Source organism: Zea mays, chromosome 3, assembly GCF_902167145.1.
Source record: "Zea mays cultivar B73 chromosome 3, Zm-B73-REFERENCE-NAM-5.0, whole genome shotgun sequence".
Lineage (NCBI taxonomy): Eukaryota > Viridiplantae > Streptophyta > Magnoliopsida > Poales > Poaceae > Zea > Zea mays.
Window position 1 is genome coordinate 190,071,755 of NC_050098.1, and position 27,595 is coordinate 190,099,349.

General features: G+C 42.0%; 1 protein-coding gene across 1 annotated transcript; it reads right to left on the bottom strand.

The window, feature by feature from the left end:
* Window positions 1-17,464: 17,464 nt before the first annotated feature.
* Window positions 17,465-27,083, bottom strand: LOC103651063 (probable WRKY transcription factor 62). Its single transcript, XM_008676660.2, has 3 exons — window positions 26,651-27,083; window positions 23,656-23,760; window positions 17,465-18,128 (listed from the first exon to the last, which is right to left on the bottom strand). Exons 1-3 carry the CDS (start codon window positions 26,815-26,817, stop codon window positions 17,609-17,611), a joined length of 792 nt encoding a protein of 263 aa, XP_008674882.1. The 5' UTR covers window positions 26,818-27,083; the 3' UTR covers window positions 17,465-17,608.
* Between the last annotated feature and the right edge of the window lie 512 nt (window positions 27,084-27,595).

Below are 27,595 nucleotides of genomic sequence, written 5' to 3' on the forward strand. Positions count from 1 at the left end.
AGGATCGACTTCAAACTCTTCACCTTCGGAAATTCTCAGAGCCGACGCGCTATAATTCACCGGACTGTCCGGTGTACACCGGACAGTGTCCGGTGCTCCAAGAGGACGCGACTCTGAACTCGCCAGTCTCAGGAATTCGCTTCGGCTGCTCCGCTATAATTCACCGGACATGTCCGGTGTACACCGGACTGTCCGGTGTAACTGCGGGGCAACGGCTACTTCCGGTGCCAACGGCTACCTGCAGTGCATTAATTGTGCGCCAGCGCGCGCAGAGGTCAGACACGCCCATGCTGGCGCACCGGACACCCTACAGTTCATGTCCGGTGCGCCACCGGTCATCCAGGCGGGCCCAGCGTCAGAGCTCCAACGGTCGGAACCCTAACGTTCGGGTGACGTGGCTGGCGCACCGGACTGTCTGGTGCACCATACGACAGACAGCCTGCACCCAAACGGCTAGTTTGGTGGTTGGGGCTATAAATACCCCCAACCACCCCACATTCAAGTCATCCAAGTTTTCCCACTTCAACTACTTACAAGAGCTCCAGCATTCAATTCTAGACACACCAAAGTGATCAAATCCTCTCCAAACTCCACACAACGCCCTAGTGATTAGTGAGAGAGATTTGCTTGTGTTCTTTCGAGCTCTTGCGCTTGGATTGCTTTCTTCCTTTTTGATTCTTCATTACGATCAAACTCACTTGTAATCGAGGCAAGAGACACCAATCTTGTGGTGATCCTTGTGGGAACTTTGTGTTCCAAGCATTTGAGAAGAGAAAGCTCACTCGGTCCGAGGGATCGTTTGAGAGAGGGAAAGGATTGAAAGAGACCCGGTCTTTGTGACCACCTCAACGGGGAGTAGGTTTGCAAGAACCGAACCTCGGTAAAACAAATCCTCGTGTCACACTCCTTATTCGCTTGTGATTTGTTTTGCACCCCCTCGCGGACTCTATTATATTTCTAACGCTAACCCGGCTTGTAGTTGTGATTATTTTTGAGAATTTCAGTTTCGCCCTATTCACCCCCCCTCTAGGCGACTTTCAATTGGTACCGGAGCCCGGTGCTTCATTAGAGCCTAACCGCTCGAAGTGATGTCGGGAGATCACACCAAGAGGGAGATGGAGACCGGCGACAAGCCCACTACGAGTCACGGGAGCACCTCATCGGAAGAGTCCCGCACCAAGAGGAAGGAGAAGAAGAAGGACTCCTCCAAAGGGAAGAAGTATTCTTCACACCACAAAGAGAAGAAGGAGAAATCTTCTTCCCACAAGTCGCATCGGAAAGGCGACAAGCACAAGAGGATGAGGAAGGTGGTCTACTACGAGACCGATACTTCATCAACGTCGACCTCCGGCTCCGATGCGCCGTCCGTAACTTCTAAGCGCCAAGAGCGCAAGAAGTATAGTAAGATTCCCCTACGCTACCCCCACATTTCTAAACATACACCTTTACTTTCCGTCCCTTTAGGCAAACCACCAACATTTGATGGTGAAGATTATGCTAGGTGGAGTGATATGATGCGATATCACCTAACCTCACTCCACAAAAGTATATGGGATGTTGTTGAGTTTGGTGTACAGGTACCATCCGTAGGGGATGAAGACTATGATACGGACGAAGTGACCCAAATCGAGCACTTCAACTCCCAAGCCACAACCATACTCCTCGCCTCTCTAAGTAGAGAGGAATATAACAAGGTGCAAGGGTTGAAGAGTGCGAAGGAGATTTGGGACCTACTCAAGACCGCGCACGAGGGTGATGAACTCACCAAGATCACCAAGCGGGAAACGATCGAGGGGGAGCTCGGTCGTTTTCGTCTTCGCCAAGGGGAGGAGCCACAAGATATGTACAACCGGCTCAAAACCTTGGTGAACCAAGTGCGCAACCTCGGGAGCAAGAAGTGGGACGACCACGAGGTGGTTAAGGTTATTCTAAGATCTCTCATTTTCCTTAACCCCACTCAAGTTCAATTAATTCGTGGTAATCCTAGATACACACTAATGACTCCCGAGGAAGTAATCGGGAATTTTGTGAGCTTTGAGTATATGATCAAGGGCTCGAAGAAAATCAACGAGCTAGATGATCCCTCCACATCCGCGGCACAACCGGTCGCATTCAAGGCGACGGAGGAGAAGAAGGAGGAGTCTACACCAAGTAGACAACCAATCGACGCCTCAAAGCTCGATAATGAGGAAATGACGCTCGTCATCAAGAGCTTTCGCCAAATCCTCAAACAAAGGAGGGGGAAAGACTACAAACCCCGCTCCAAGAAAGTATGCTACAAATGTGGTAAGCCCGGTCATTTTATTGCAAAATGTCCTATATGTATTGACAGTGACAGGGGCGACGACAAGAAGGGAAAGAGGAGAGAAAAGAAGAGGTACTACAAGAAGAAGGGCGGCGATGCCCATGTTTGCCGGGAGTGGGACTCGGATGAGAGCTCCACCGACTCCTCCTCCGACGAGGACGCCGCCAACATCGCCGTCACCAAGGGACTCCTCTTCCCCAACGTCGGCCACAAGTGTCTCATGGCAAAGGACGGCAAAAGGAAGAAGGTTAAATCTAAATCCTCCACTAAATATGAATCCTCTAGTGATGATAATGCTAGTGATGAGGAGAATAATTTGCGTACCCTTTTTGCCGACCTAAACATGCAACAAAAGGAAAAACTAAATGAGCTAATTAGTGCCATCCATGAAAAGGATGATCTCTTGGACTCCCAAGAGGACTTCCTAATCAAGGAAAATAAGAAGCATGTTAAGGTTAAAAATGCTTACGCTCTTGAAGTTGAAAAATGTGAAAAATTGTCTAGTGAGCTAAGCACTTGCCATGAGACCATTGACAACCTTAAAAATGAGAATGCTAATTTGTTGGCTAAGGTTGATTCACATGTTTGTAATGTTTCAATTTCCAATCCTAGAAATGATAATGTTGATTTACTTGCTAGGATTGTTGAATTGAATATCTCTCTTGCTAGCCTTAGAAATGAGAATGAGAAATTGATTGCTAAGGCTAAAGATTTTGATGTTTGCAATGTTACAATTTCCGATCTTAGAGATAAAAATGATATAATACATGCTAAGATTGTTGAACTTAATTCTTGCAAACCCTCTACATCTACCGTTGAGCATATGTCTATTTGTGATAGATGTAGAGATGTTGATATCAATGCTATTCATGATCACATGGTCTTAATTAAACAACAAAATGATCATATAGCAAAATTAGATGCTAAAATTGCCGTGCATAACTTAGAAAATGAAAAGTTTAAATTTGCTAGAAGTATGCTCTATAATGGGAGACGCCCTGGCATCAAAGATGGCATTGGCTTCCAAAGAGGAGACAATGTCAAACTTAGTGCCCCTCCTAAAAGATTGTCAAATTTTGTTAAGGGCAAGGTTCCCATGCCTCAGGATAACGAGGGTTACATTTTGTACCCTGCTAGTTATCCTGAGAGCAAAATTAGAAGAATTCATTCTAGGAAGTCTCACTCTGGCCCTAATCATGCTTTTATGTATAAGGGTGAGACATCTAGCTCTAGGCAACCAACCCGTGCTAAGTTGCCTAAGAAGAGAACTCCTAATGCATCAAATAATCATGACATTTCATTCAAAACTTTTGATGCATCTTATGTTTTGACTAACAAATCCGGCAAGGTAGTTGCTAAGTTTGTTGGGGGCAAACACAAGGGTTCCAAGACTTGTGTTTGGGTACCCAAAGTTCTTGTTTCTAATGCCAAAGGACCCAAAACCGTTTGGGTACCTAAAGTCAAGAACTAAACTTGTTTTGTAGGTTTATGCATCCGGGGGCTCAAGTTGGATCATCGACAGCGGATGCACAAACCACATGACAGGGGAGAAGAGGATGTTCTCCTCCTACGAGAAAAACCAAGATCCCCAACGAGCTATCACATTCGGGGATGGAAACCAAGGTTTGGTCAAAGGTTTGGGTAAAATAGCTATATCTCCTGACCATTCCATTTCCAATGTTTTTTCTTGTAGATTCTTTAGATTACAATTTGCTTTCCGTTTCGCAACTATGTCAAATGGGCTACAACTGTCTATTCACTGATGTAGGTGTCACTGTCTTTAGAAGAAGTGATGATTCAATAGCTTTTAAGGGAGTGTTAGAGGGTTAGCTATACTTGGTGGATTTTGACAGAGCTGAACTCGACACTTGCTTAATAGCTAAGACTAACTTGGGTTGGCTCTGGCACCGCCGACTAGCCCATGTTGGAATGAAGAATCTTCATAAGCTTCTAAAGGGAGAGCACATTTTAGGATTAACAAATGTTCATTTTGAGAAAGACAGGATTTGTAGCGCATGCCAAGCCAGGAAGCAAGTTGGCACTCATCATCCACACAAGAACATCATGACAAGTGACATGCCACTGGAGCTCCTACACATGGATTTATTCGGCCCGATCGCTTACATAAGCATCGGCGGGAGTAAGTACTGTCTAGTTATTGTGGATGATTATTCTCGCTTCACTTGGGTGTTCTTTTTGCAGGAAAAATCCCATACCCAAGAGACCTTAAAGGGATTCTTGAGACGGGCTCAAAATGAGTTCGGCTTAAGGATCAAGAAAATTAGAAGCGACAACGGGACGGAGTTCAAGAACTCTCAAATTGAAAGCTTTCTTGAGGAAGAGGGCATCAAGCATGAGTTCTCTTCCCCCTACACCCCACAACAAAATGGTGTAGTGGAGAGGAAGAATCAAACTCTATTGGATATGGCAAGAACCATGCTTGATGAGTACAAGACACCGGATCGGTTTTGGGCCGAGGCGGTCAACACCGCCTGCTACGCCATCAACTGGTTATATCTACATCAAATCCTCAAGAAGACATCCTATGAACTCCTAACCGGTAAAAAGCCCAATATTTCATATTTTAGAGTTTTTGGTAGCAAATGCTTTATTCTTGTTAAAAGAGGTAGAAAATCTAAATTTGCTCCTAAAACTGTAGAATGCTTTTTACTAGGATATGACTCAAACACAAGGGCATATAGAGTCTTTAACAAATCCTCAGGACTTGTTGAAGTTTCTTGTGACGTTGTGTTTGATGAAACTAACGGCTCTCAAGTAGAGCAAGTTGATCTTGATGAGATAGGTGAAGAACAGGCTCCGTGCATCGCGCTAAGGAACATGTCCATTGGGGATGTGTGCCCTAAGGAATCCGAAGAGCCTCCAAATGCACAAGATCAAACATCCTCCTCCACGCAAGCATCTCCACCAACTCAAAATGAGGACGAGGCTCAAGTTGATGAAGAAGAAGATCAAAGAGATGAGCCACCTCAAGATGACAGCAACGATCAAGGGGGAGATGCAAATGATCAAGATAAGGAGGATGAAGAACCAAGGCCGCCACACCCAAGAGTCCACCAAGCAATCCAACGAGATCACCCCGTCGACACCATCCTTGGCGACATTCATAAGGGGGTAACCACTCGATCTCGTGTTGCACATTTTTGTGAGCATTACTCTTTTGTTTCCTCTATTGAGCCACACAGGGTAGAGGAAGCACTCCAAGATTCGGATTGGGTGATGGCGATGCAAGAGGAGCTCAATAATTTCACGAGGAACGAGGTATGACATTTAATTCCACGTCCTAACCAAAATGTTGTAGGAACCAAGTGGGTCTTCCGCAACAAGTAAGACGAGCATGGTGTGGTGACAAGGAACAAAGCTCGACTCGTGGCCAAGGGGTATTCACAAGTCGAAGGTTTGGATTTTGGTGAAACCTATGCACCCGTAGCTAGGCTTGAGTCCATTCGCATATTATTAGCCTATGCTACTTACCATGGCTTCAAGCTTTATCAAATGGACGTGAAGAGTGCCTTCCTCAATGGACCAATCAAGGAGGAGGTCTATGTTGAGCAACCTCCCGGCTTTGAAGACAGTGAGTACCCTAACCATGTTTATAGGCTCTCTAAGGCGCTTTATGGGCTCAAGCAAGCCCCAAGAGCATGGTATGAATGCCTAAGAGACTTCCTTATTGCTAATGGCTTCAAAGTCGGCAAGACCGATCCTACTTTATTCACTAAAACTCTTGACAATGATTTGTTTGTATGCCAAATTTATGTTGATGATATTATATTTGGGTCTACTAACGAATCTACATGTAAAGAATTTAGTAAGATCATGACACAGAAATTCGAGATGTCTATGATGGGGGAGTTGAAGTATTTTCTAGGATTCCAAGTCAAGCAACTCCAAGAGGGCACCTTCATTAGCCAAACAAAGTATACTCAAGACATTCTAACCAAGTTTGGAATGAAGGAGGCCAAACCCATCAAGACACCCATGGGAACCAATGGGCATCTCGACCTCGACACGGGAGGTAAATCCGTGGATCAAAAGGTATACCGGTCGATGATTGGTTCACTACTCTATTTATGTGCATCTCGACCGGACATTATGCTTTCCGTTTGCATGTGTGCAAGATTCCAAGCCGACCCTAAGGAATCACACCTTACGGCCGTAAACGAATCTTGAGATATTTGGCTTATACACCTAAGTTTGGGCTTTGGTACCCTCGGGGATCCACATTTGATTTGATTGGTTATTTGGATGCCGATTGGGCAGGGTGCAAAATCCATAGGAAGAGCACATCGGGGACTTGCCAGTTCTTGGGAAGATCCTTGGTGTCTTGGGCTTCAAAGAAGCAAAATTCGGTCGCTCTTTCTACCGCCGAAGCCGAGTACATTGCCGCAGGCCATTGTTGCGCGCAACTGCTTTGGATGAGGCAAACCCTGCGGGACTATGGTTACAAATTAACCAAAGTTCCCCTTCTATGTGATAATGAGAGTGCAATCCGCATGGCGGATAATCCCGTTGAGCATAGCCGCACTAAACACATAGCCATTCGGTATCACTTTCTTAGGGATCACCAACAAAAGGGGGATATCGAGATTGCATACATTAACACTAAAGATCAATTAGCCGATATCTTTACCAAGCCACTAGATGAACAAACTTTTACCAAACTTAGGCATGAGCTCCATATTCTTGATTCTAGGAATTTCTTTTGCTAAACTTGCACACATAGCTCATAAGTATACCTTTGATCATGTCTCTTTTATATATGCTATGACTAATGTGTTTTCAAGTATATTTCAAACCAAGTCATAGGTATATTGAAAGGGAATTGGAGTCTTCGGCGAAGACAAAGGCTTCCACTCCACTCTACTACTCATCCTTCGCCGTCGTTCCGCTTCACTCTCCATCTTTGGTATAATTTTCACTCATATGTTTTATTTGCCAAAGGGGAGAAAGTAGTTAGAAAAGGGCATATATTTCATTCCAAGTATCCATTTTTGGCGATTCATGCCAAAGGGGGAGAAAGTATTGGCCCAAAGAAAAAGGACCGCACCACCACCCTAATTTTAAAATGATTTTCAATTGGTAAATTTCAAATTGGTATCTCTTTGTGTTCTAAAGAGGGAGAAAGTAGTATTTTCAAAATTGATATCTTAAAACCTTCTTGAACACTAAGAGGAGAATTTATTGAGGGGGAGTTTTGTTTTAGTCAAAGAAAAGCACTTTAAGACAAGGGAAGAAAATTTCAAAACTTGAAAATGCTTCGCAAGATCTTACTCATTTACCTTTGACTATTTTGCAAAAGGACTTTGAAAAAGATTTACAAAAAGAATTTGCAAAAACAATACATGTGTTGCAAGCGTGGTCCAAAATGTTAAAAATAAAGAAACAATCCATGCATATCTAGTAAGTGATATTTATTGGCTCCATTCTAAGTAACCTTTGCACTTACATTTTGCAAACTAGTTCAATTATACACTTCTATATTTGCTTTGGTTTGTGTTGGCATCAATCACCAAAAAGGGGGAGATTGAAAGGGAATTAGGCTTACACCTATTTCCTATACAAATTTTGGTGGTTGAATTGCCCAACACAAATAATTGGACTAACTAGTTTGCCCAAGTTTATAAGTTCTACAGGTACAAAGGTTCACCATAAGCCAATAAAAAGACCAAGAAAAAGAGTTCAAACAAAGGAGCAAAGGGACAACCGAAGGCTCCCTGGTCGGGCGCACCGGACTGTCTGGTGTGCCACCGGACAGTGTCCGGTGCACCAGGGAGGATCGACTTCAAACTCTTCACCTTCGGGAATTCTCAGAGCCGGCGCGCTATAATTCACCGGACTGTCCGGTGTACACCGGACAGTGTCCGGTGCTCCAAGAGGACGCGGCTCTGAACTCGCCAGTCTCGGGAATTCGCTTCGGCTGCTCCGCTATAATTCACCGGACATGTTCGGTGTACACCGGACTGTCCGGTGTAACTGCGGGGCAACGACTACTTCCGGCGCCAACGCCTACCTGCAGCGCATTAATTGCACGCCAGCGCGCGCAGAGGTCAGACACGCCCATGCTGGCGCACCGGACACCCTACAGTTCATGTCCGGTGCGCCACCGGTCATCCAGGCGGGCCCAGCGTCAGAGCTCCAACGGTCGGAACCCTAACGTTCGGGTGACGTGGCTGGCGCACCGGACTGTCCGGTGTGCACCGGACTGTCCGGTGCACCATACGACAGACAACCTGCACCCAAACGGCTAGTTTGGTGGTTGGGGCTATAAATACCCCCAACCACCCCACATTCAAGTCATCCAAGTTTTCCCACTTCAACTACTTACAAGAGCTCTAGCATTCAATTCTAGACACACCAAAGTGATCAAATCCTCTCCAAACTCCACACAACGCCCTAGTGATTAGTGAAGAGATTTGCTTGTGTTCTTTCGAGCTCTTGCGCTTGGATTGCTTTCTTCCTTTTTTGATTCTTCATTACGATCAAACTCACTTGTAATCGAGGCAAGAGACACCAATCTTGTGGTGATCCTTGTGGGAACTTTGTGTTCCAAGCATTTGAGAAGAGAAAGCCCACTCGGTCTGAGGGATCGTTTGAGAGAGGGAAAGGGTTGAAAGAGACCCGGTCTTTTTGACCACCTCAACGGGGAGTAGGTTTGCAAGAACCGAACCTCGGTAAAACAAATCCTCGTGTCACACTCCTTATTCGCTTGTGATTTGTTTTGCACCCTCTCGCGGACTCTATTATATTTCTAACGCTAACCTGGCTTGTAGTTGTGATTATTTTTGAGAATTTCAGTTTCGCCCTATTCACCCCCCTCTAGGCGACTTTCAATAAGGAAGCTCTTTATCTGGCTCAGTGATAGTTAGCCACACCTCCTTAGGAATATCATAGGGATCAGAGCACCAGGCCCATAGGCCAAAGGACCTAGTGCGCTCTCTACGTCTAGAACTCTCCTGAACGAATTGAATGGCACAACTTCTGCCCAAGGCCCTTGCTACAACATCCTCACCCCAGTAGTGGCTAGGGATCCCTTCTACCCTAACTTTGACTCTGAACTCAAAACTGGTTTTTCTAGCGTAGCTATCCTCTGACCAGTCACCGAAATGAAAGACCCGACCATGATAAGAAGCAAACCTCCGGTCAAGAGCCCACTGCTTAGATCTTGGATCAGAGAATATGATCAGAAACTGCTCAGGAAAGTGTTTGACAAGCTGATACTGACCATGTTGAAGATTGAATTTTTCACGCAGCATATCCCCAACGAACAGAGAGTCAACCTCAAGGCTGTTACCATCGAAGGAACAGACCACCGCCTTGCTGATCAGATCGTCCCTGTGACATCGAATTGGTCCCGTCGCCGAGATGGCGAAGGACGCACGAGCTGGCCTCCCCCGAGGATCACCTAGGTAGCGGGCTTCCATGCGGCCAGGGCTCTCTTGCAAAGCCTGTAGATAGGTTTTCTTGAGGGAACGGGGAGGGAGGCTATGAAAGGAAGCCAGCTGCTGCTCCTGCTTTTGTAGACCATGCTCAGTACAGGAGTTGTACTGCTGCTGCGAATAATTAAACATACGAATACCCTGCAATGAGTGCTTCCCTGGTTCTAGACTGGCATAAGGTGGATTCAATTTCCTCTGAGCACCTCTACGAGGGCAAGTCCTAGCCTGGTGTCCAGGTAGCAGGCAAAACCAACAGCGTGAAGGAACCGAGCAGCAGAAGGCAAGGTGGCCTGGAGAGAGGCAGTTGTAGCATTTATCATGAAGCTTTAGTTTGAAGTGACTGGAGGCCTTCTCCGAGGATCTCCTAGGATTTGCAAAGTTTTTACGCCACCAGAACTTTGGCTTAACTACAGACCAACCGGCGTCCTCCAGTCGCATCGAGGCAGTCTCACGACAATTGAAGTAGAGATGACCGAACGGCCCAGAATCGGCGCCGCCCGCCGCAGGTTGATGGAAAAGGGCACTGTTTGCATTCACTGTGGCGGAGGAGTTGAATTTCTGCTGCAATACCGACGGGTCGTCCACCGACCATTTCATCTTCTCCGAGTAAGGGGTCCGCTGCAAAGGATCTGCCAATAAAGTCTGAGAAGAATGAATCCCATCTCCGAATCTAGAATCCGCAGGCGACTTAGCAGATCTGGTGACGCCAGGACCGGATGCATCGATTCCCCGCAGGTCCCCTAGAGATGACAAGAAACCATCCCCACAAATCTGTAGACCTTGACTTGATTTGCGAATTGCCGGCTTGGATTGGTGCGGACGGCAAGGAACAGTCCCCTAAGAACTTACCGAAGCTGGAGAGCGCTGCCGTAGCGGCCCTGCAGGATCTTCGAAACAACCTCTGCCTCGCTCCATGGGAAGACGATCTCTAGCGCGGAAGGCAGGAGACGAAGGCGACACCCGACGAGCAAGGCCAGCCCCCGCCAGATCTGAGGAATCCGGAGAGCTGGCGGCGCCGGGGATAGGAGCGGAGGCCCTCCCGCCTGGGATGCCGGCTCCGCGTGCGGCCGCGACCGCCCGAAGCCTCCCCATTCCGATGGACCAAGCTCTTAAAAAAGCTAAATACTGTAGAAGAAGTAGAAACTTCAAATCAAACAATTTTAAATCTGGCAATCTAGTAACACATATCATGAAAAGAGTATCGACTCCACTCCACACAGTCAGCTTTCTATCCAAATGAATATAAACCACGCAATGTAGCAGCACATTATAACCAGAGCGGTTGCGCAACACAGATGTGGAGGATTATTGGAGCAAGAACATACCATCCCTCCTGACACTCCGTGAAGGAAGGCCTACTGCTCTGCTGCTGCTGTGGAGGTGGAATAGACCGATAGAATAGCAGGCCAACAGAATGGCCGAATACTAATAGAAAGTGGTCATCTCTGTAGAGGGTGTTTAGTTTGTATGGACTATTTTTTAGTCTCTTAATTTTATTTAATTTTAGTATCTAAATTGTTAAATACGGAAACTACAACTCTATTTCAATTTCCATAATTGATAATATAGAGACTAAAATAAAATAAAATAGAAGAATTAAAAATTAGTCTTTAGAAAGCAATCACCCACTTAGTCGTGTGAAATTTAGGTACCACGGAATAGATCGATAGAATAGCAGGCCAACAAAATGGCAGAATACTAATGGAAAGTAGTCATATCTTTAGTCGTGTGAAATTCAGGTACAACTAGGGATGAAAACGGTTTCGGAATTTTTCGGTATTCCGAAAACCGATTTTGAAATTTTTCGATCAGATTCACCGGTAACGGTATTTTTCAAAAACGGAATTGGTTTTCGGAATTTTCTATCGGAATCGGTATCGAAATCGGCGTGGTGTTTTACCGACCGTTTCCTTCGGTTACCGGGTTTTGTCGAAAATTACCGAATTTGTGTCTCGGAAATTTCCGAAATTGTATCTCGGAATTTTTCGGAATTGTGTCTCGAATTTTTTTGGAATTTTTCAGCATGTGATTTTTCGCATTGCCTGTACGTCTCTAGATAATGATTACTTATTTTTGTATTTTTTGGACGCCTTAAGATTTTTTTTGGGATAGATGGTGTTGAAAGGCAGTTGAGATTAACGATTTGGTCTTTTTTACTCACTAGGTTTTAGGGTTTTCCTGTGAGGTTGTGGAAAACTCTTTATGTGAGGAAAAAATATTTCGTAAGTAAGCATGTCATGTCAGCTAGATCGAGTGAATATTGTGAATTGTGAACTTTAAGTCTGTGAACTTGTGATCTTTATGAACTTGTTATACTGTGAACTTGTTATATTGTGAACTTGTGATCTTTGTAAACTTGTTATATTGTGAACTTGTTATATCATGAATTGTGAACTTGTGGTCTTTGTGATTTTTTGTCAACTTTGTTGTATTGTGAAGTTTGATATGTTTACCGATCGTATTTTAGATTTCGACCGTTACCGGTGTATTTTCCATACCAAACTTTCGTTTCCGATGTTTCCGAAATACCGATATCGTTTCCATTTCTGGAGTTACCGTTTTCGATTTTGTTTCCGATAAAAAATATAAAAACGGTAATGGTTTTAGTGTTTACCGACCGTTTTTATTCCTAGGTACAACGGATAGAATAGCATGACAACAGAGAATGGCAATACTAATAAAAAGTAGTCATCTCTTTAGGCCATGTTTGGTTTCAATTAGTCTTAGGACTAAACATTAGTCCTAGGACTAAACTTTAGTCCCTACTTGTTTGGTTATAGGGACTAAATAGATTCTAAAGTCATTAAATACATTGTCCAAAGACTCATTAATGCCCTTAGAATACACTCATGTGGGCTTTTAGTCTCTTTTAGCACCTATGTGAAGGACTAAAGACTAAATCATTTTAGTCCATATTTTAGTCCTAGTGTTTGGCAAAAAAGGGACTAAATGGGACTAAAAACTAGAGACTAATCTTTAGTCCCTCTAACCAAACACCCCCTTAGTCGTGTGAAATTCAAGTACCACCATTGTAGTGAAATTTGAGAGGCGCTAATATTATTGTAATAGGAGAAAATGTTTGCACCAGTCTGCCAGTGTTACTGTAACAGGAGCAAGGATTTGCACCAAAGTCTGCAATCTAATCTACGCAGTTGTCAGATACCCTGAAGCCAGGCATCTCAAATGAAGTGGCCAAAGGCCCCGAGCGCGCGCAGGCCACCTCGCGGATGTCTGCGGCCTCGCTCGTCTCGTCTCCTACCAAGTTCACCTTGTGCGACTACGAGAGCCAAAGGCCCCGAGCGCGTCCGTCCAGTCCATCCACCGCGCGTCACGCACTTCGCGCCACATCAGACACTCTTCTCGTGAGCGCGCACCGATAGACCGAGGGACGCGCGGAGGGGAGGGATGATGTGGCCGTCGACGGCACCGTAACTCCCATTCCTGTACCCGGCGCCGGCGTCGGCGTACGTGGCGACGATGTCGCCGGTGTCGCTCATGTCCATGGCAAACGCGGGTACGACGAGAGATCTTGGAGCTCTACGCCTCTACCTCCCCAACGACGGCTACGACTATCTGGCCCACCTCCGAGAGTTCCGCCCCTCCCTCTCCTCAACCGGCGGTGGGGGTCCTCGGCCATATTCCTCCCTAGCTGTCGCCCCGCGGTGAAAATCACGCGCTGTTTCATGTGGCCGAGGTGCCTATCTCGTTCGCGCGTCCTGCAGGCGTGGGAGACGAGAGTTTCTGCGTTCCTGCCGTCCTCCCAAGACCGGAGGATCCAAGTAAAACATCGAATCTAACGACTGTGATGTAAAGTTTTTGCTTTTCTCCAGTCCTCCCAAAACCGTAAGATTTAAATAAAACATTGAATCTAACGGTTGTGATGTAAAAAGAAAACTGGTTTTTTATATAGATTTATTAATATAATCGGCAGCCGTTTAAAAAAAAGATATAAGTTCAGTTCTTCTAGGTGAGACTCAACAGTGTGGGCTCCCTCTTTTCCACCCACGAATGGGCTATTTGAGATTTCTAATTAGCGCCAACCGCCAAGCCTACATGTATTCCAATAAGTGTCACCATTAGTGACCCATATAGTGGCCCTGGATTAGTGCTGGGAATTGGACCGGATCAGAGCGATTTGGCCTGAGTCCATCGTGCTTCGGACCAAACAAGTTTAGACTAAAGAAATCGGGTCAAGATATAGGAGTCGAAAGGGTTCTGTGTGGAATATAGCTTTGGTTCATGCTGAAGCGTGTATTTAATATTTATGCAGATAGACCGCTGACTACGATCAACCTAGCTTGCCGGTATATATTTTTTTTCAGAGGTACCTTTGAGCTTAATTGACTAGCTCAAACTCCTTTTCATTAATCTAAATTGATCAATAATGTCAGCGTGGTTTTTTTATTTGATCCCGGTCTTCCGACTGACGGATCTATGGACAGATTATATAGATAGAGAGGCTGACGGCACTGTGCCGTACCATGGTACAGTACATGCAGCAGAAATTTCGGTCTCTGCTTTCTGGTGGTCAACCCTGATGCTAACTCATATATTCTCACAAAAAGAAAGAAAAAAAAACTGAGTTTGACTTGAGAACCATGATATGGTAATATAGTAGAGAAGATGTACTATGCATCATGCATGTATGCCACACATTCTTTAGGTTGATCATTGATGCAAACTGAGAGCATGGCCCCATTTTTTTCAGCTTCTGGGGCGCTTTTAGCCTCCAAAAGCTGATTTTAGATACCAAACGCACAACTTCTCGATCTGATTCTCCGGCAAGCGCTTGGCGTAGAATTTGCTGTTACACAGGTTGAGAGAAGCGACCATCCTGCCGCGTCTGGAGGAAGTCAGCCGGATTCTCGATGCTTGGCCTCCTGTACTCCTTTGTTTCTACCATTATTATATTTGTCCACTGTACTACCATCAATAATTATGATGTTGTTTTTTTAAACAACCTGTAGCACGTATTTGTACGGTATCTGTTGCATGACATGCAAAGTTATTTTAACAATTACGGAATAATTTATATTATTGTATGGCGATTACGAATAAGTAGGCAAGTAAAAATGTTACTTACAGAAACTGATCACGTTAGTGTGATAATTGACACATATGAGTATTTTGGACATTTTGTAATCGGAGCTTCGAATCATTTGGACATTTAAGCATATACACTATAGGAACTGATATTTGATAATCCGGTCAGCCAAACACCTAGATTCTAACCGGTCAACTTCTCTCTACAACCAGCTTTTTTCTACAAACCAGCTTCTTAGAAAAGCTCATCAGAAAAAAGACGAGCCAAACAGGCCCGTGGCTGGGGCTGCCATTTCAAACTCGTGTGCAACGAATTTCCATGCCCCCCTAGCAATCAAGAACCCGCGGCATGTCATGTCCCACAAGAGACGTCGAACAGGGACACGGGCCAATGGCCTATTAGATGATCATAATAACACTCGGTAGGAATCAAGAACCCGCGGCATGTCATGCAAGACACTAGGTCAAGGTGACCACACCGCGTATGGGGTTGAGTCTTGACGCTGCTGTAACATTATGCATGGTGCTCATCTGATGAAATTTTCTAGTGGGTGCCAACTTTATGATCATGACAGTCAGTGAGAGTGATCTTTGCACTTTGAATTGCATTTTTTTCTCATCCCACGAAACAGCAGAGGTGTTGCTACAGAAATCCGCTCGAATATGGCTGTCAGGATTCACCATTCAGGGATTGCAATGCTTAGAGTTGGGACTTAAACCCATGTAGATAGGTTCGAAGCTACAATTCGCCATCCACCCCAAGAAACAACCCATGTAGTTCATAGAGAAAAATATTATAGAAACAGTAGAAGGCGGTATGATTAAAGCCAAGCGAACATACTGTTAATATAGACGTAACTGAAGTGACCTATAATGTGTAAAGAAAGGATTATTAATAGATATGGTTTATGATAATATATAACAATACCAGTTTGAAATCTGTATGATTTTTCATATTTAAGGCCTCCTTTGGATCACGAGAAATTTTCATGTTTCATGTATTTTCTTGTGAAAATGAACCGATTCCTATAAATTCATGCATGATTCGTGTGAGATTCCTGCGTTCCAAAGAAGACCTAAAAAAGTGAAGCTTTAAAGTGTAAGCTAAGATAACAGACAACTAACAGTGGACTGATTATGCACAAGAAAGTACATTTGAGGTTTGCTTTTTTAGAATCGACATTAATCGTGGAGATCTTTGTCTATTACTAAACCAATCTATGTTCACTATATGGGACTAAGGCCATTGTATTTGGCTATCTCCAATAGCTTACTCATCATAATCTGCTATTTCAAACTCCACTCTATAAACAATACAGTCTATAGTGCAAAACATTGTTTTGCACATCCATATACATGATCTGCTGGACGTAGCCTTAAAGGCCCAAGATGAGAGAATGCATACCCTAGAATTTCAAAGGAAAATTGCCCTAGAACAGTGGTGAGGAGAGGACATTGTTAAGAGATCAAATGATTTGTTCAACTTTACCATTATGTGAGGAGGTGTAGTGATGCAACAACCAAACGAGGGTGCCACACATGAGGAAGAATATATGGGAGCTAGAGAAATCAAACTCGTAGCTCTTATCACATTTCATAACCTTGATGGTGGAACAAACTGACGGAGATAAAAGAGTAAAAGTTTGAGGAAGAATGTAATTAAGGGAGCTAGAGATATCAAACTCATAGCCCTTACCGTGTTGAATAATCTTGATGGTAGAACAAACTGATGGGGATAAAAGAGTAAAAGTTAGAGAGAGTAGGAAAGTGTCGATGCTTGGAGAAAGTTATACATTCGGTACTACCAAAATGCGTTTAAAGATCATGACGCAAGAGGCTGACTGTTAGCCCTACAAAAGGGTACCTGTGGCTTTAGGACCTTCTTTGGCCTCGGCTAGGGAGAGCATGGCTCTAAATCGATTTATACAAGGTATCATCTAAACTAAGACTTCAAGATCACTTCCTTCACATGCAAACATAAGCATCTCAACTTCTGAAGCCTCTTGTGCTCCAATGTACCTAACAGTGTAAGCCCTTGAAGCCTCTCATGGTCTGAGACACTTGAGAGCATAAGCTCTTGGGCCCCTTGTGCCTCGAGGCCCTTGACCCTTGACAATATAAGCTCCTCAGACCCCTCGTGCCTCAGGGCTCTCACTGTATAAGTCTCCAGGTACCCTCATAGTTTTTTGATAATTTTATTAGCTTACTAAACTTAGAAAGCTACAAGAAGCTTAAGAAAGTGGAATTTTCAGTTTTTTCATATGAACTCAGTTTTTTCTTATAAACTCGGTTTTTCTGAATTTTAGACTTTTTAGAATCTAAACCAAAATGCTAACTGTTTATTTGAGTTTCTATCTTTTCATATTACAAAGCTGGCTAGAAGCTCAAACAAAGGCTCGTGCACCTTCGGCTTAAAAATGAATATAAGGAAATAACAACACCAACAATTAGAAAGAAGAAACATACCATGCTCAATGAAGTGCAGATTTAGCTCAAACGACTTGTTTAGGTAAAGGTGGATTAGGTATAGTTAATCCTTTAGGGCTTGTTCGTTTTGTTTGGAACTGTTCCACCTAGAATGTTAGTTTTATATGTATTAAAACTGATCAGCTGGAACAATTCCAAGTCTTAATCCTAGCTAACCGAATGGGCACTTAATCAGGACAAAAGATTTACATATATTGTGGAACTTACTTGAGTAAGTAGACATCCATATACCAGTCTTTTATAAATATATTTTCACATAAAGATCAAAGTACGCTACTTCTAAGAAGACTTCCAATTCGAAGTGCTTACACACATTTGATCAGTGATCATCATGATCATAATTACTGCTATTATGAGGTAAATATGTGTGATCGCCGAAGTGCATTTGATTGTCGAAATCATATGCGAAGGAGTTCAATTTCGACAACATGTCCCCGTCATCGTCATTTGCAGGTGGTGGCGCCGGCGGTAGCCCCTCGGTTGGAAAAGACGACAATCCAGCCTCCAAGTCAGAGCGGAACACAGCAGGTTGTTGATCGTGCGTCTGACTACTGGAACCAAAGCTCAGCATCATGAACGCGCTCCGAGATGTCGAGTGGTAGCGTCCGTTCTGTTGCATCCATGCGTCGCTGCTGGGGGAATCGAACCTAAGCACCAGACCATCCGTGGACACCGGCGGCTCAGCCACGATATCCGGAAACGAGACGGGTGGCGCGCCGCACGTGTGCTCATACGTGTAGGTCACCTCATACAATGGTGGGTCGTCATCGTTCTTCTGTTGCAGCAGCTTCGAGGCTAGACAGTGCCTGTCCTCACGGTAAGAACATCTGAAGTATAGCCTACAACATGAGCAAATATTTCAGATTCAGTTATACATGTTTGGATTCCTAGGACTAAAGTTTAATCCCTGTTTTGAATGTCGATTAGGAGGATTAAACATATGCTAATTAGAAAACCAATTACATAACTCATGGGTAATTCCTAAAATGAATCTATTAAACCTAATCAATACACATTTGATCGAAACTGCAGCTGAAACCTGGTTAGAGATCCAAGGCACCTTTGCCTCATAAACAATAGCAAGAACTGTCAATGTATGGTTCCCTTAGCAAATATTGAAAAACATAAATCTATTTATTTTTGAATACCTTGGGAAGACAAAATCCCTAGATGATGAGATGATAATAGTTGGTCGACCTCTAGAAGAAAGAATTGGTGTACATTCTATCATGCCTCGATGATGAATATCTCCCACTATCCTATATTGTCAATGTCCTAGGAAGGAGCTGATCATAGTTAGCGACCTATTTGGTCAACTTCTGAATTTCGAGACCCATGCTGGTCTCATCTATAATAGCAGGTCTGTTAACATCATGAGCCAAGGACATGGTGCTACTCGAGGATGAGGTGGGATCCATGGATGCTTGGTGGATATGGCAGGTGTGTGGTTTTGGGGACCCTGGCAGCTTTAACCAGAACCGTGGTAGATCAAAAAAGCAACTCTGTTGCCAAGTTTTCTTCAAGAAAGATCACACAAGTTTCTAAGTGCTAGTACATGTTTGATGAAAATTGTGTCTTAGATATTAAACTTGTTGCTTCTACCATAGGTTCTTATTAGACTGCTCAAACTAGTACGTGGATTCTAGTGCCACTGATCGCATCGTTAGAGAGCTCAAAAACTCGTTATTGGAAACAAGTATCAAGGAGGAGATTAAATCCACACCGCTAGTGGATCAAGTATGAATATTAGCTATACTTGTCATATTTCATGAACTATCCCTTAACACAGTTTCATACTAAAAGATATTAAAATCTTATCTCTACTCGTTGACTAACATCTAATAATTCAACCATTATTGAACTATATCCTACTTTCTTTCTCATTAAAGATAAAAAACCAAAACAATTAATTCTTTTTAGAGCGAGATGCATAGGAGTGTAATATCTGCTTCCAACATCAACAATAAAAGAAGTTTATAGTGCTAGGAAAGTGTCAATAAACATATAGCATAGTCATCTTGGCCACCCATCTTTTAGTATTGTCAAGTAAGTTGTTAGCAATAAAAACTTGTTATGTTCACAAGAGCATTTGAGTGAGTCAGTATGCACTGCTTGCTAGCAATCTAATAATCATTAGTTGTCATATCCCAAATCGACTAGTGTGTATCAATTTTCGTTACAACTTGTGCATACTGATGTCTAGGGACCAATATCATAATCAATAGTTCAAAATATTATGTAAGCTTTATGAATGATTATAGTAAGTTTACTTGGATACATCTCATAAAGTTTAGGTCAGGAGTTCTTTAAAAAATTCAAGAGTTTTAGACTCTTGTAGAGCGATAGTTTAAATGTAAAACTCTAGCCTTAAAATCAAACTAGGGATATGAATATAATATCAAAAGGTTAATTGATTCCTTACTAAGCCTAGCATCTCCCACCATGTTTCACGTCCTCATGCACATCAACAAAATGGTGTTGTAGAACACAAACATCATCACATAGTTAAAGTTGGCTTGCCCCTTCTCTCATGTGCATCTATGCCTCTTAAGTATTGGAATAAAGCATGGCATTTAATTCCTCCTATGAAAGGATGTAATGTTATTGGATGTAAGTGGATTTATAAAACTAAACTGAAACAATATGATAATTTATATTAATATAAAGCTATACTTGTGAAGAAAGATTTTAAATAAAGATATGACATTGATTATGATGACACATTTAGTTTGGTTGTTAAAATGGCTACTATTCGTATTATTTTATATGTTGCCATCTCTAGAGGTTGAAGTTTGCGTCAACTCGATGTACAAAATAAATTATTGTATGGGCGTCTAGAAGAAGAGGTCTACATAGAACAACCTCTGGACCATATATATATGTCAAACCTAGGTATGTTCATAAACTTAATAAAGAAGTATATATTGAAACAAGCCTCTATAGTACTCTTAGCTAAGTAATAAATTGATCTCTCTTGGTTTTCTTGCATCAAAGGCATAGATGTCATTATTATTTTATAATAAAGAGAATATAACATTTTTTGCTTGTATATATAGATGGCATTGTCGTTAATAGTTCATGAGAAAAGGCCGTCGCAATTTTATTGTAAGACTTATGAAAAGAATTTGGCTCAAGGACTTAGGAAATCTTTATTTTTTGGTATAGAAGTTACAAAAACTTCAAACGAGATTATACTTAGAAAAAGTATACATCTGATCTTGTTAAATAAGTTGGGATGGCAAATTGTAAACCGGTTGGCACACCACTTTCAGTAAGTGAAAAGTTATCACTTTGTGAAGGATCACCTCTAGGGACAAATGATGTTACAAGCTATTAAAGTATAGTAGGAGCTTTGCAAGACTTAACTTTGACTAGACTTGATATTATGCTCTTAGTAGGTAAGGTATATCAGTTTCGACAAGACTATAGTGTGAAACAATTGGAGCAAAGGATTTATCACCTAGTCATGTGTCCAATGCTAGAACTAAAACATATAGAAGTTGATTATCATTTTTTTTGAGAAAGAATTCTTAGAAGAGAATGATTGAGATTGATTTTATTTCTTCAAAGAATCATGTGGTTGACGAATTTACTAAAGATTTATATGTATGTGTGAGTATACATATATACACACACAAGCCATCATGAGGAGTTATTTCTGATCGAACATATCATCATGCAATATATCAACATGCAATGCACACATATCCTGGTTTGGTTTATCAATGATTTTTTCAAGCGTGTGTGTACTTTTACAAAAATAAGGTCTCGTTCGCGGTGGCAACACTATCTTCCTTTCTGCTTCTCTTTCTCCTCAATTTGAGCTTAGTGCAAATAACAACTATATTCTTATCATTCTTGTCCTTGAATCCCTACTGTATGGTTCACAATGCTTAACTAACTAATGACCTAGCATTGTGTGTGGCGCAAAGATGGCGGTGCAATGTTAGGTTGTCTTCAACTACTCTCTAAACAATCTCCTACCCTATATTTAGAAAAAAAAATCCTCGTCTATATGCTCCAACAGTATCCTCTAAATATAGAGGAGGCTCCTTTGTCCTCTACGTATAGACACTTTCTCGCTTAGTCGCTTCTTATCTATCTATTTTTAAAATTTAAACATTGGATTAAGTAAAACTAAAATATGCATAAGATATTTGATGGTACGAGAAATACGTACGTAAAAAAAATCTAGAGCAAAACATGTTTGTAATATAGATATTTAACGTATAGAGGACGAGATATAAAGGGTGTTGCTGGAGAGGAATGAGATATAGAGGAGTTAATCTTTTAGAGTATACTATAAACTATAACAAATGGATATAGAGAATACTGTTGAAGATAGTCTTACACAATGTTTATGCTGGGATTAGTGGGGCTTTGTGTTTGTCTGTATTTCAATCCACCTCAATTCACATATATTTGAATGGAAAATCGATAGTTTTTATCTTTATATATATATATATATATATATATATATATATATATATATATATTGGAGTGGATTAGTGTGCAGCCAAATAAGATCTAAGAAAAAATTATGACTGGGCAAGTGGAATGACAGTAGTGATGGGGAGAGGATGGTTGTTTGCTGACGAAGCGAGCGGAGACTGATGCACGTGCGTATGGATCACGCGAGAACTACTTTTGACTCAGTCTTCACGGTGGAACAAAGGAAGAAGATAACTATCGTTGTGTGACCCAACGACAAGCGGTCTATTTGATTATGGCCGTAAAAAAACTGTTGTAGCCCGTAAGCTTTAAGCTGTGAAAAAAAACTGTTTGGGGATTGTGAGCTGTTAAAAATCTAAAAACTATTCAGTAGAAAATACTAAAAGCCGCTAAAAATTCTTATATATATATTATCACTGATCCATCTGAAAGCCGCTAAAAGCGGGTCCAGAGCTGCTTCAGTATTGCACTCCGAGAAAGTCGGTTTTTAGAAGAAGAAAAAAACGGCTTTCTGCATACAGTCCTTTGGTTTGTTTTTGGCTCTCAGGGGATAAGAAACAAAGCGAAAAGGCAAATCAAACATACTCTAGACTATGTTCAACAGGTTACATATATAGACTATATTATATTGTTTATGTAGTTGAATTTGAAATAGAGACGTGAGATAAGATAGGTAAACAGCCAGAGATAGTCTTACATGTTTATATTTAATAACTCAAGGATTGTAATGTAAAGAGCCATACATGGTGATTCAGCATTAACCGTGCTAAATAAGATTTTGAGCGGCTACTTGCAGGATGATCCGGTGTACGTTGGCCCGCACATTAGGGATCTTGTATAATTTTTTTAGCTCAAACAGTGTCATGTAATCTCTTTCTTGCAACAGATTTTTTTCCCAACCATGAAAGGTAGGTCCAACAAATATGAAAGATGACAGAGATATCAACCTTGATTGAATGATTAATTCTCACTGTTCCAAAATTAAAATTGTGACGGACAGGACGTCCATAAAAACATTTCTATATATAGTGAATGCATGTACCTCAAAATGTGGTTTTGCACCAAGTAATAGAGACAGCTAGATGATCAACTAGACAACTACTATTAATCTTTTGGGGAAGTAAGATATAAGTATAGATATCCAAACGGGTTGGCCGACCCGAGCCCGCTGAAGCCCATCACGATTTCGAGCAAGTCTGACCCGACCTGGTTTGGTTACGGGTCATTTCGTGTCGGCCCACGGGCCACGGATGAGGCCCATGCACGACCCATTAGACTATTTATCGTGTTGGGTCGGGCTAAACCAACACCTACTTAAACAACAAGACACATGTATTTTTTATGTTTTATACCTTATAATCATGTGTAATATAGATATTTCTATTAAAAACATAAAACTAGGTCGTGTCGCGCCTTAGGCCCAGGCATAGCCCGATCATCGGGCCGGGCTAAAACCGTGTCGGGTTTACTGGGCAGCCCGACCCGTTTGCACATCTATAGACATAAGTTGATGTTTATATAAAACACTTCTTTTTGTAACTTCTGAAATTTATCCCTTGTGGTTACGGTTTTATAGTTATCCTAGCAGATTTAATGCATTTATATATGTTGCCAAATTGAGTTCGTTTTTGCTTAAATATCATAATGATCAACTAGCTAGATTACCGACTAGCTTGATCAATTGAAACGAAAATAAGCTGACATATATAGTGCTCATGTTGCTTCACTTATTAGAGTGCCTAAAATCACTTGTCATGCGTATCAAGACTATATATATTGTTATAATAATCAAATGATATCAAAACAAGTGTTATATGTGTATATATATGAAGCAGTTTGATTTGGATATATAATATTAAAAGTTCTCCATATGAACTAATACAATTTAAAAAAAACTAGAAAACAGTACATTACCTAGGGTACTCAGCATCCTTGATTTTCTTTTGCCCATATTTCCTCCACAGGTGACCATCAAAATAAGGTGTGTCCGTAAGTCTGACCCATGAAGGTCTATCCCTCCTGCAACATTAATTATTTGAAAACTATATAAGTAAATGATATATAGCAAAAAATATACCTTATCAATAATTACATATGTGCTCTATAGGAGATATAAGAACATGAGTAAGAACATACAAAAATGAAGATATATAACATGTGGCGCCAGGAAGGAAAACTTGAAAGGTTCTGTCTAGATGGCCAATATATAGAAAACGTAGGTAAGGTTGTTGATAGAGAATTATTAATTGCAATGTTTAGTCCTTGTTTAGATACTCTCATATTCAACTCGATCCATGTGTATTGAGATGGATTGAAGTGTAAATTAGTTTAAGTTATGCTCCAATCCACCTCAATACACGTGGATTGAGGTGAATACGGGAGTACCCAAACAAGGCCGGCGTTGGTGAACAATTTCTATTGTATCTTGCGTTCATTTCTGCAAAGAAGTCTACAAGTGGATCATAAGTAGGTGTCATAAATAAGGTGCTGAATTTGAAGGTCAGTACTGTTCACTCGTCCCGCAAACAACGATCCTACTAGAAACTATTGCATACCAAGAGCATCTTCAAGAGAGTCTCACTGCTACACAAAAAAAATTACAGTATGGTGGCAAAATATTTTCGGAGGCAGACATGCCTGTTGGTCGTCTTCGTTAAACACCGGCAATATCGCTACCTTTGGGACCGCCTCAATTAAATGTTAACGGAAGCAGTTATGTTAGGGAACAAGTATAATGCTATTGTATATTGTAGTATTAGGGAAATACATTGACGACCTCCTTCGAAGGCATCATTAGTTTAGGTGTGATTTTAATACCTTCCAAGGATCACTTCAGCAGAATTTTCTATTTCATCTTCTATTTTAAACTCTATTTTGCGTATAGTGCATGACTATATGCACAATCATACAAAGGGAAAGCTAATGTTACCTTTAGCCTAATTATTTTTGTCTCCTTGCTTTCTTTTGTTCTCCTTGGTACATCCATGAAGGATGCATGCATGAACGCAATGTACCATGCATGAACTTGTTAAGCAGATTCAAGCATACATTGCCATGATTTTTCCGCCCCGCTATGGCTATGTATACGTAGCAATATATTTTTTTGTCGTCTTGAGTCGCTCTAAATTATAAGTTATTCTGGCTTTCATACACACAATTTTTATTATACGTCTACAATATGTTATATCTAGATATATTTTTTCATTATATATTAGAAAACTATGGAACGATTTATATTTTAGTACCGACCTTTCATTTACAATGATGTCAATGAAAGTCCACGAGTACAAACTGCATGTCTGAAAGCCCTTAGGTTGCATGATCAGCAGCGCTGGCGATTTTGCATACGCGCATGATCAAGTAGTGCTACCTCTTTCTATTTCATCTTATTTCTAATTTCGATGTGAAACCTAGTTTTTGCTCAAGTCCTAAAATATTAATCAATCCTCTGGACTTCTCTTAAAAAAAGAATGTTAGTGGATAGTGAGGGGGCACTATGTATGCAGTCCTTTTCAATATAAGCATGATTAAAATGTACAAAAGCACATAAATTTAGTAGTACTAGTGGCTATCTAGGGCTCTTATGCAAAGGAGCCCACCACTATGGAAAAGTTATGGGAAATCAAAAGGTTGCTTGTTTGAAGTCTCTCACTACAAATGGCCGTGGATGAGGGATGGAGAATATGCTTCTTCAATTCTAAGGGAAAATGAAGAATTCACATCAAAGAATTATACCATGATTCTTTTAGAACCGAAGGCAAGAGCTTTAATTTATCGCTATATTAGACGAGCAAAACAAAAAGAGAGTAAAAACCACATATTACACACTATCGGACACAGCTGAAGCACTCGGCAAAGCCTAGAAAAGGATGATTTGCCGAGTATTCGATAAAATGCACTCGTCAAAAAGCCGAGCACTCGACGAGTTGAATTCCGGTAGTGACTGATTAGTCACCCAATTTTTATTTCCCTAAAACGCAGCCACTGAAACCATCGTAGACACTGTTGTAGTGGCACAAAAATGCAAGAGACTACTGAAAATAATCTTCACACAGCAGAGAACAAGAAAGAAAACGCAACTGACAGGGGGAGAGAAACAACTCAAAAGACCAAGTTGCCCTGACATGCTGATGATTTGATGCCAACTGAAATTAATTGCTGTATACCGTCTTTGCGTAGTATTATACCTTTATATATCATGCATGCATTAGGTTCTTTTCCCGGTCCATGAAATATAGTCAGGAATGGAACTAGCTAGCCACCATCAGTCAGCTGGTACTGGTACCTAGGAACGAAGGATGTGTCTGAAAGAAAGGTGGAGTTGCATATGCATTCATGTAGTTGACCCTTACTATACATCCATCCAGTTCCAACGTCACTGTACTATTACTTGTATTGTTTTTAGCAAAAGAAACTATTAAGTCTGAGTTGTAAACATAGTACAGCAATGCCATCCAACTGTACTACGTACTTAATATAAACGACAAACTGACCTACGATCATTAACTCGTGACCTGTGACCGTGTATGTTACTGTTTCTTTTCTGAAACCTTGTCTACGAATCGGCACACACCTGAAGACGGAAACAGCTGTAGCCATCTACGCGCGCACTGACAGATTTAGTAGCACATATGGACATGAAGAAAAGATGCAACAACAATACACAGAAACTAGCTAAAACCAGCCAGAAGGCAGGCTCATCGTCAAGATCTGGAAAGGGAAATCGGAAGCTTGAGAAAGAAAGAATGAAACACGACGACGGAAATCAAACGAGAAAGCAACAGCCATGACAATTCACAATACTGCACTAGACTAGATAAGCGGCATGTGCTTGTTAGCAAATTAAGAGCTGATGAGAAGATACAGCATCTATGCATGGGTTCTCATCGATTTAGATTTATGCGTGTACCTTCTGTTATTATTCCGGCCGCTGCGCGGCGAGGACTCCGGTGGGGAGAGCCCAAAGACAGCTCCGCCGGGAGGGCTGTAACTGTAAGACGACTCCGAGGCAGATCCCATAGCATCTTGGGCACTGGGATCCCCGAACTCAAAGGACAACGACTGCTCCCTCTTCATGCGCGGCGGCGACGACCCTCTTCTTCTTCCTCTCCTACTCCTGCTAGCTAGCTAAGCTTGGAGCCCCTGCGGCGCGCTCAACACTGCCGTATTCCGCGCGCGGCAGGTGTGTGGTGTGGGAAACCGAGGGGGGCGAGGGCAGACGACACCATGCACCTACAGCTATGTCGTCGCTTTCATGGTCACCGGACCACCGGAGGGCCGGGGCTTTAGTTTTCAGCTCGGCTACTCGGTGCAGTACAAACGTGCCTAATACTTTGTTCAAGGTCAAGATGGTTGCGTGGGGGTCTTTAGATAAGTTTAGTGGTGTTACAGATATTAGATTCGAGGAGATGGATCTGCTGCCACACCCAATAATCATGTACCCGCTGTATGGGTCTCTAAAGGATTTTTTTGCACTTGATTTGGATATTCCAATTTCGTTTAACTGGTTTGCCAATTAACTAAATATTTTTTTTATATATATGATGAGGGCTAGCTAGCTGAGGGGTTTCTCTAGTTCTATGATTGCCATATATATATGCTTCGGACTGAGGACGAAGCTCCATGCCAGGCGTGATGCGTGCGTGTTTATTTACGCTTAGTTTTTGGCAAATTGCAGGAAAGGACAGTGCACGAACAGTGGGTTGTGCCAGAGCCGACGATTAGATGAATTGCCAAGTGGGATTACAATACTGAGGCTTTGTTAATCAGGACGGTGGAGTCCACCAATCCCGAGCCAGTCCCACGTTCCCTGCTGTTTATTACACAACATTTTGACGTGAACTGCCAACAGAAT

Bases quoted from the DNA above. Each gene is read 5' to 3' on its own strand.
- LOC103651063 (XM_008676660.2), bottom strand. From the start codon at position 26,817: ATGAAGAGGGAGCAGTCGTTGTCCTTTGAGTTCGGGGATCCCAGTGCC. The intron at 23,761-26,650 runs GTACACGCATAA...TTAATGTTGCAG, and splicing joins GGCCGGAATAATAACAGAAG to GAGGGATAGACCTTCATGGG. The intron at 18,129-23,655 runs GTAATGTACTGT...CTCATGTTGTAG, and splicing joins AAGGATGCTGAGTACCCTAG to GCTATACTTCAGATGTTCTT.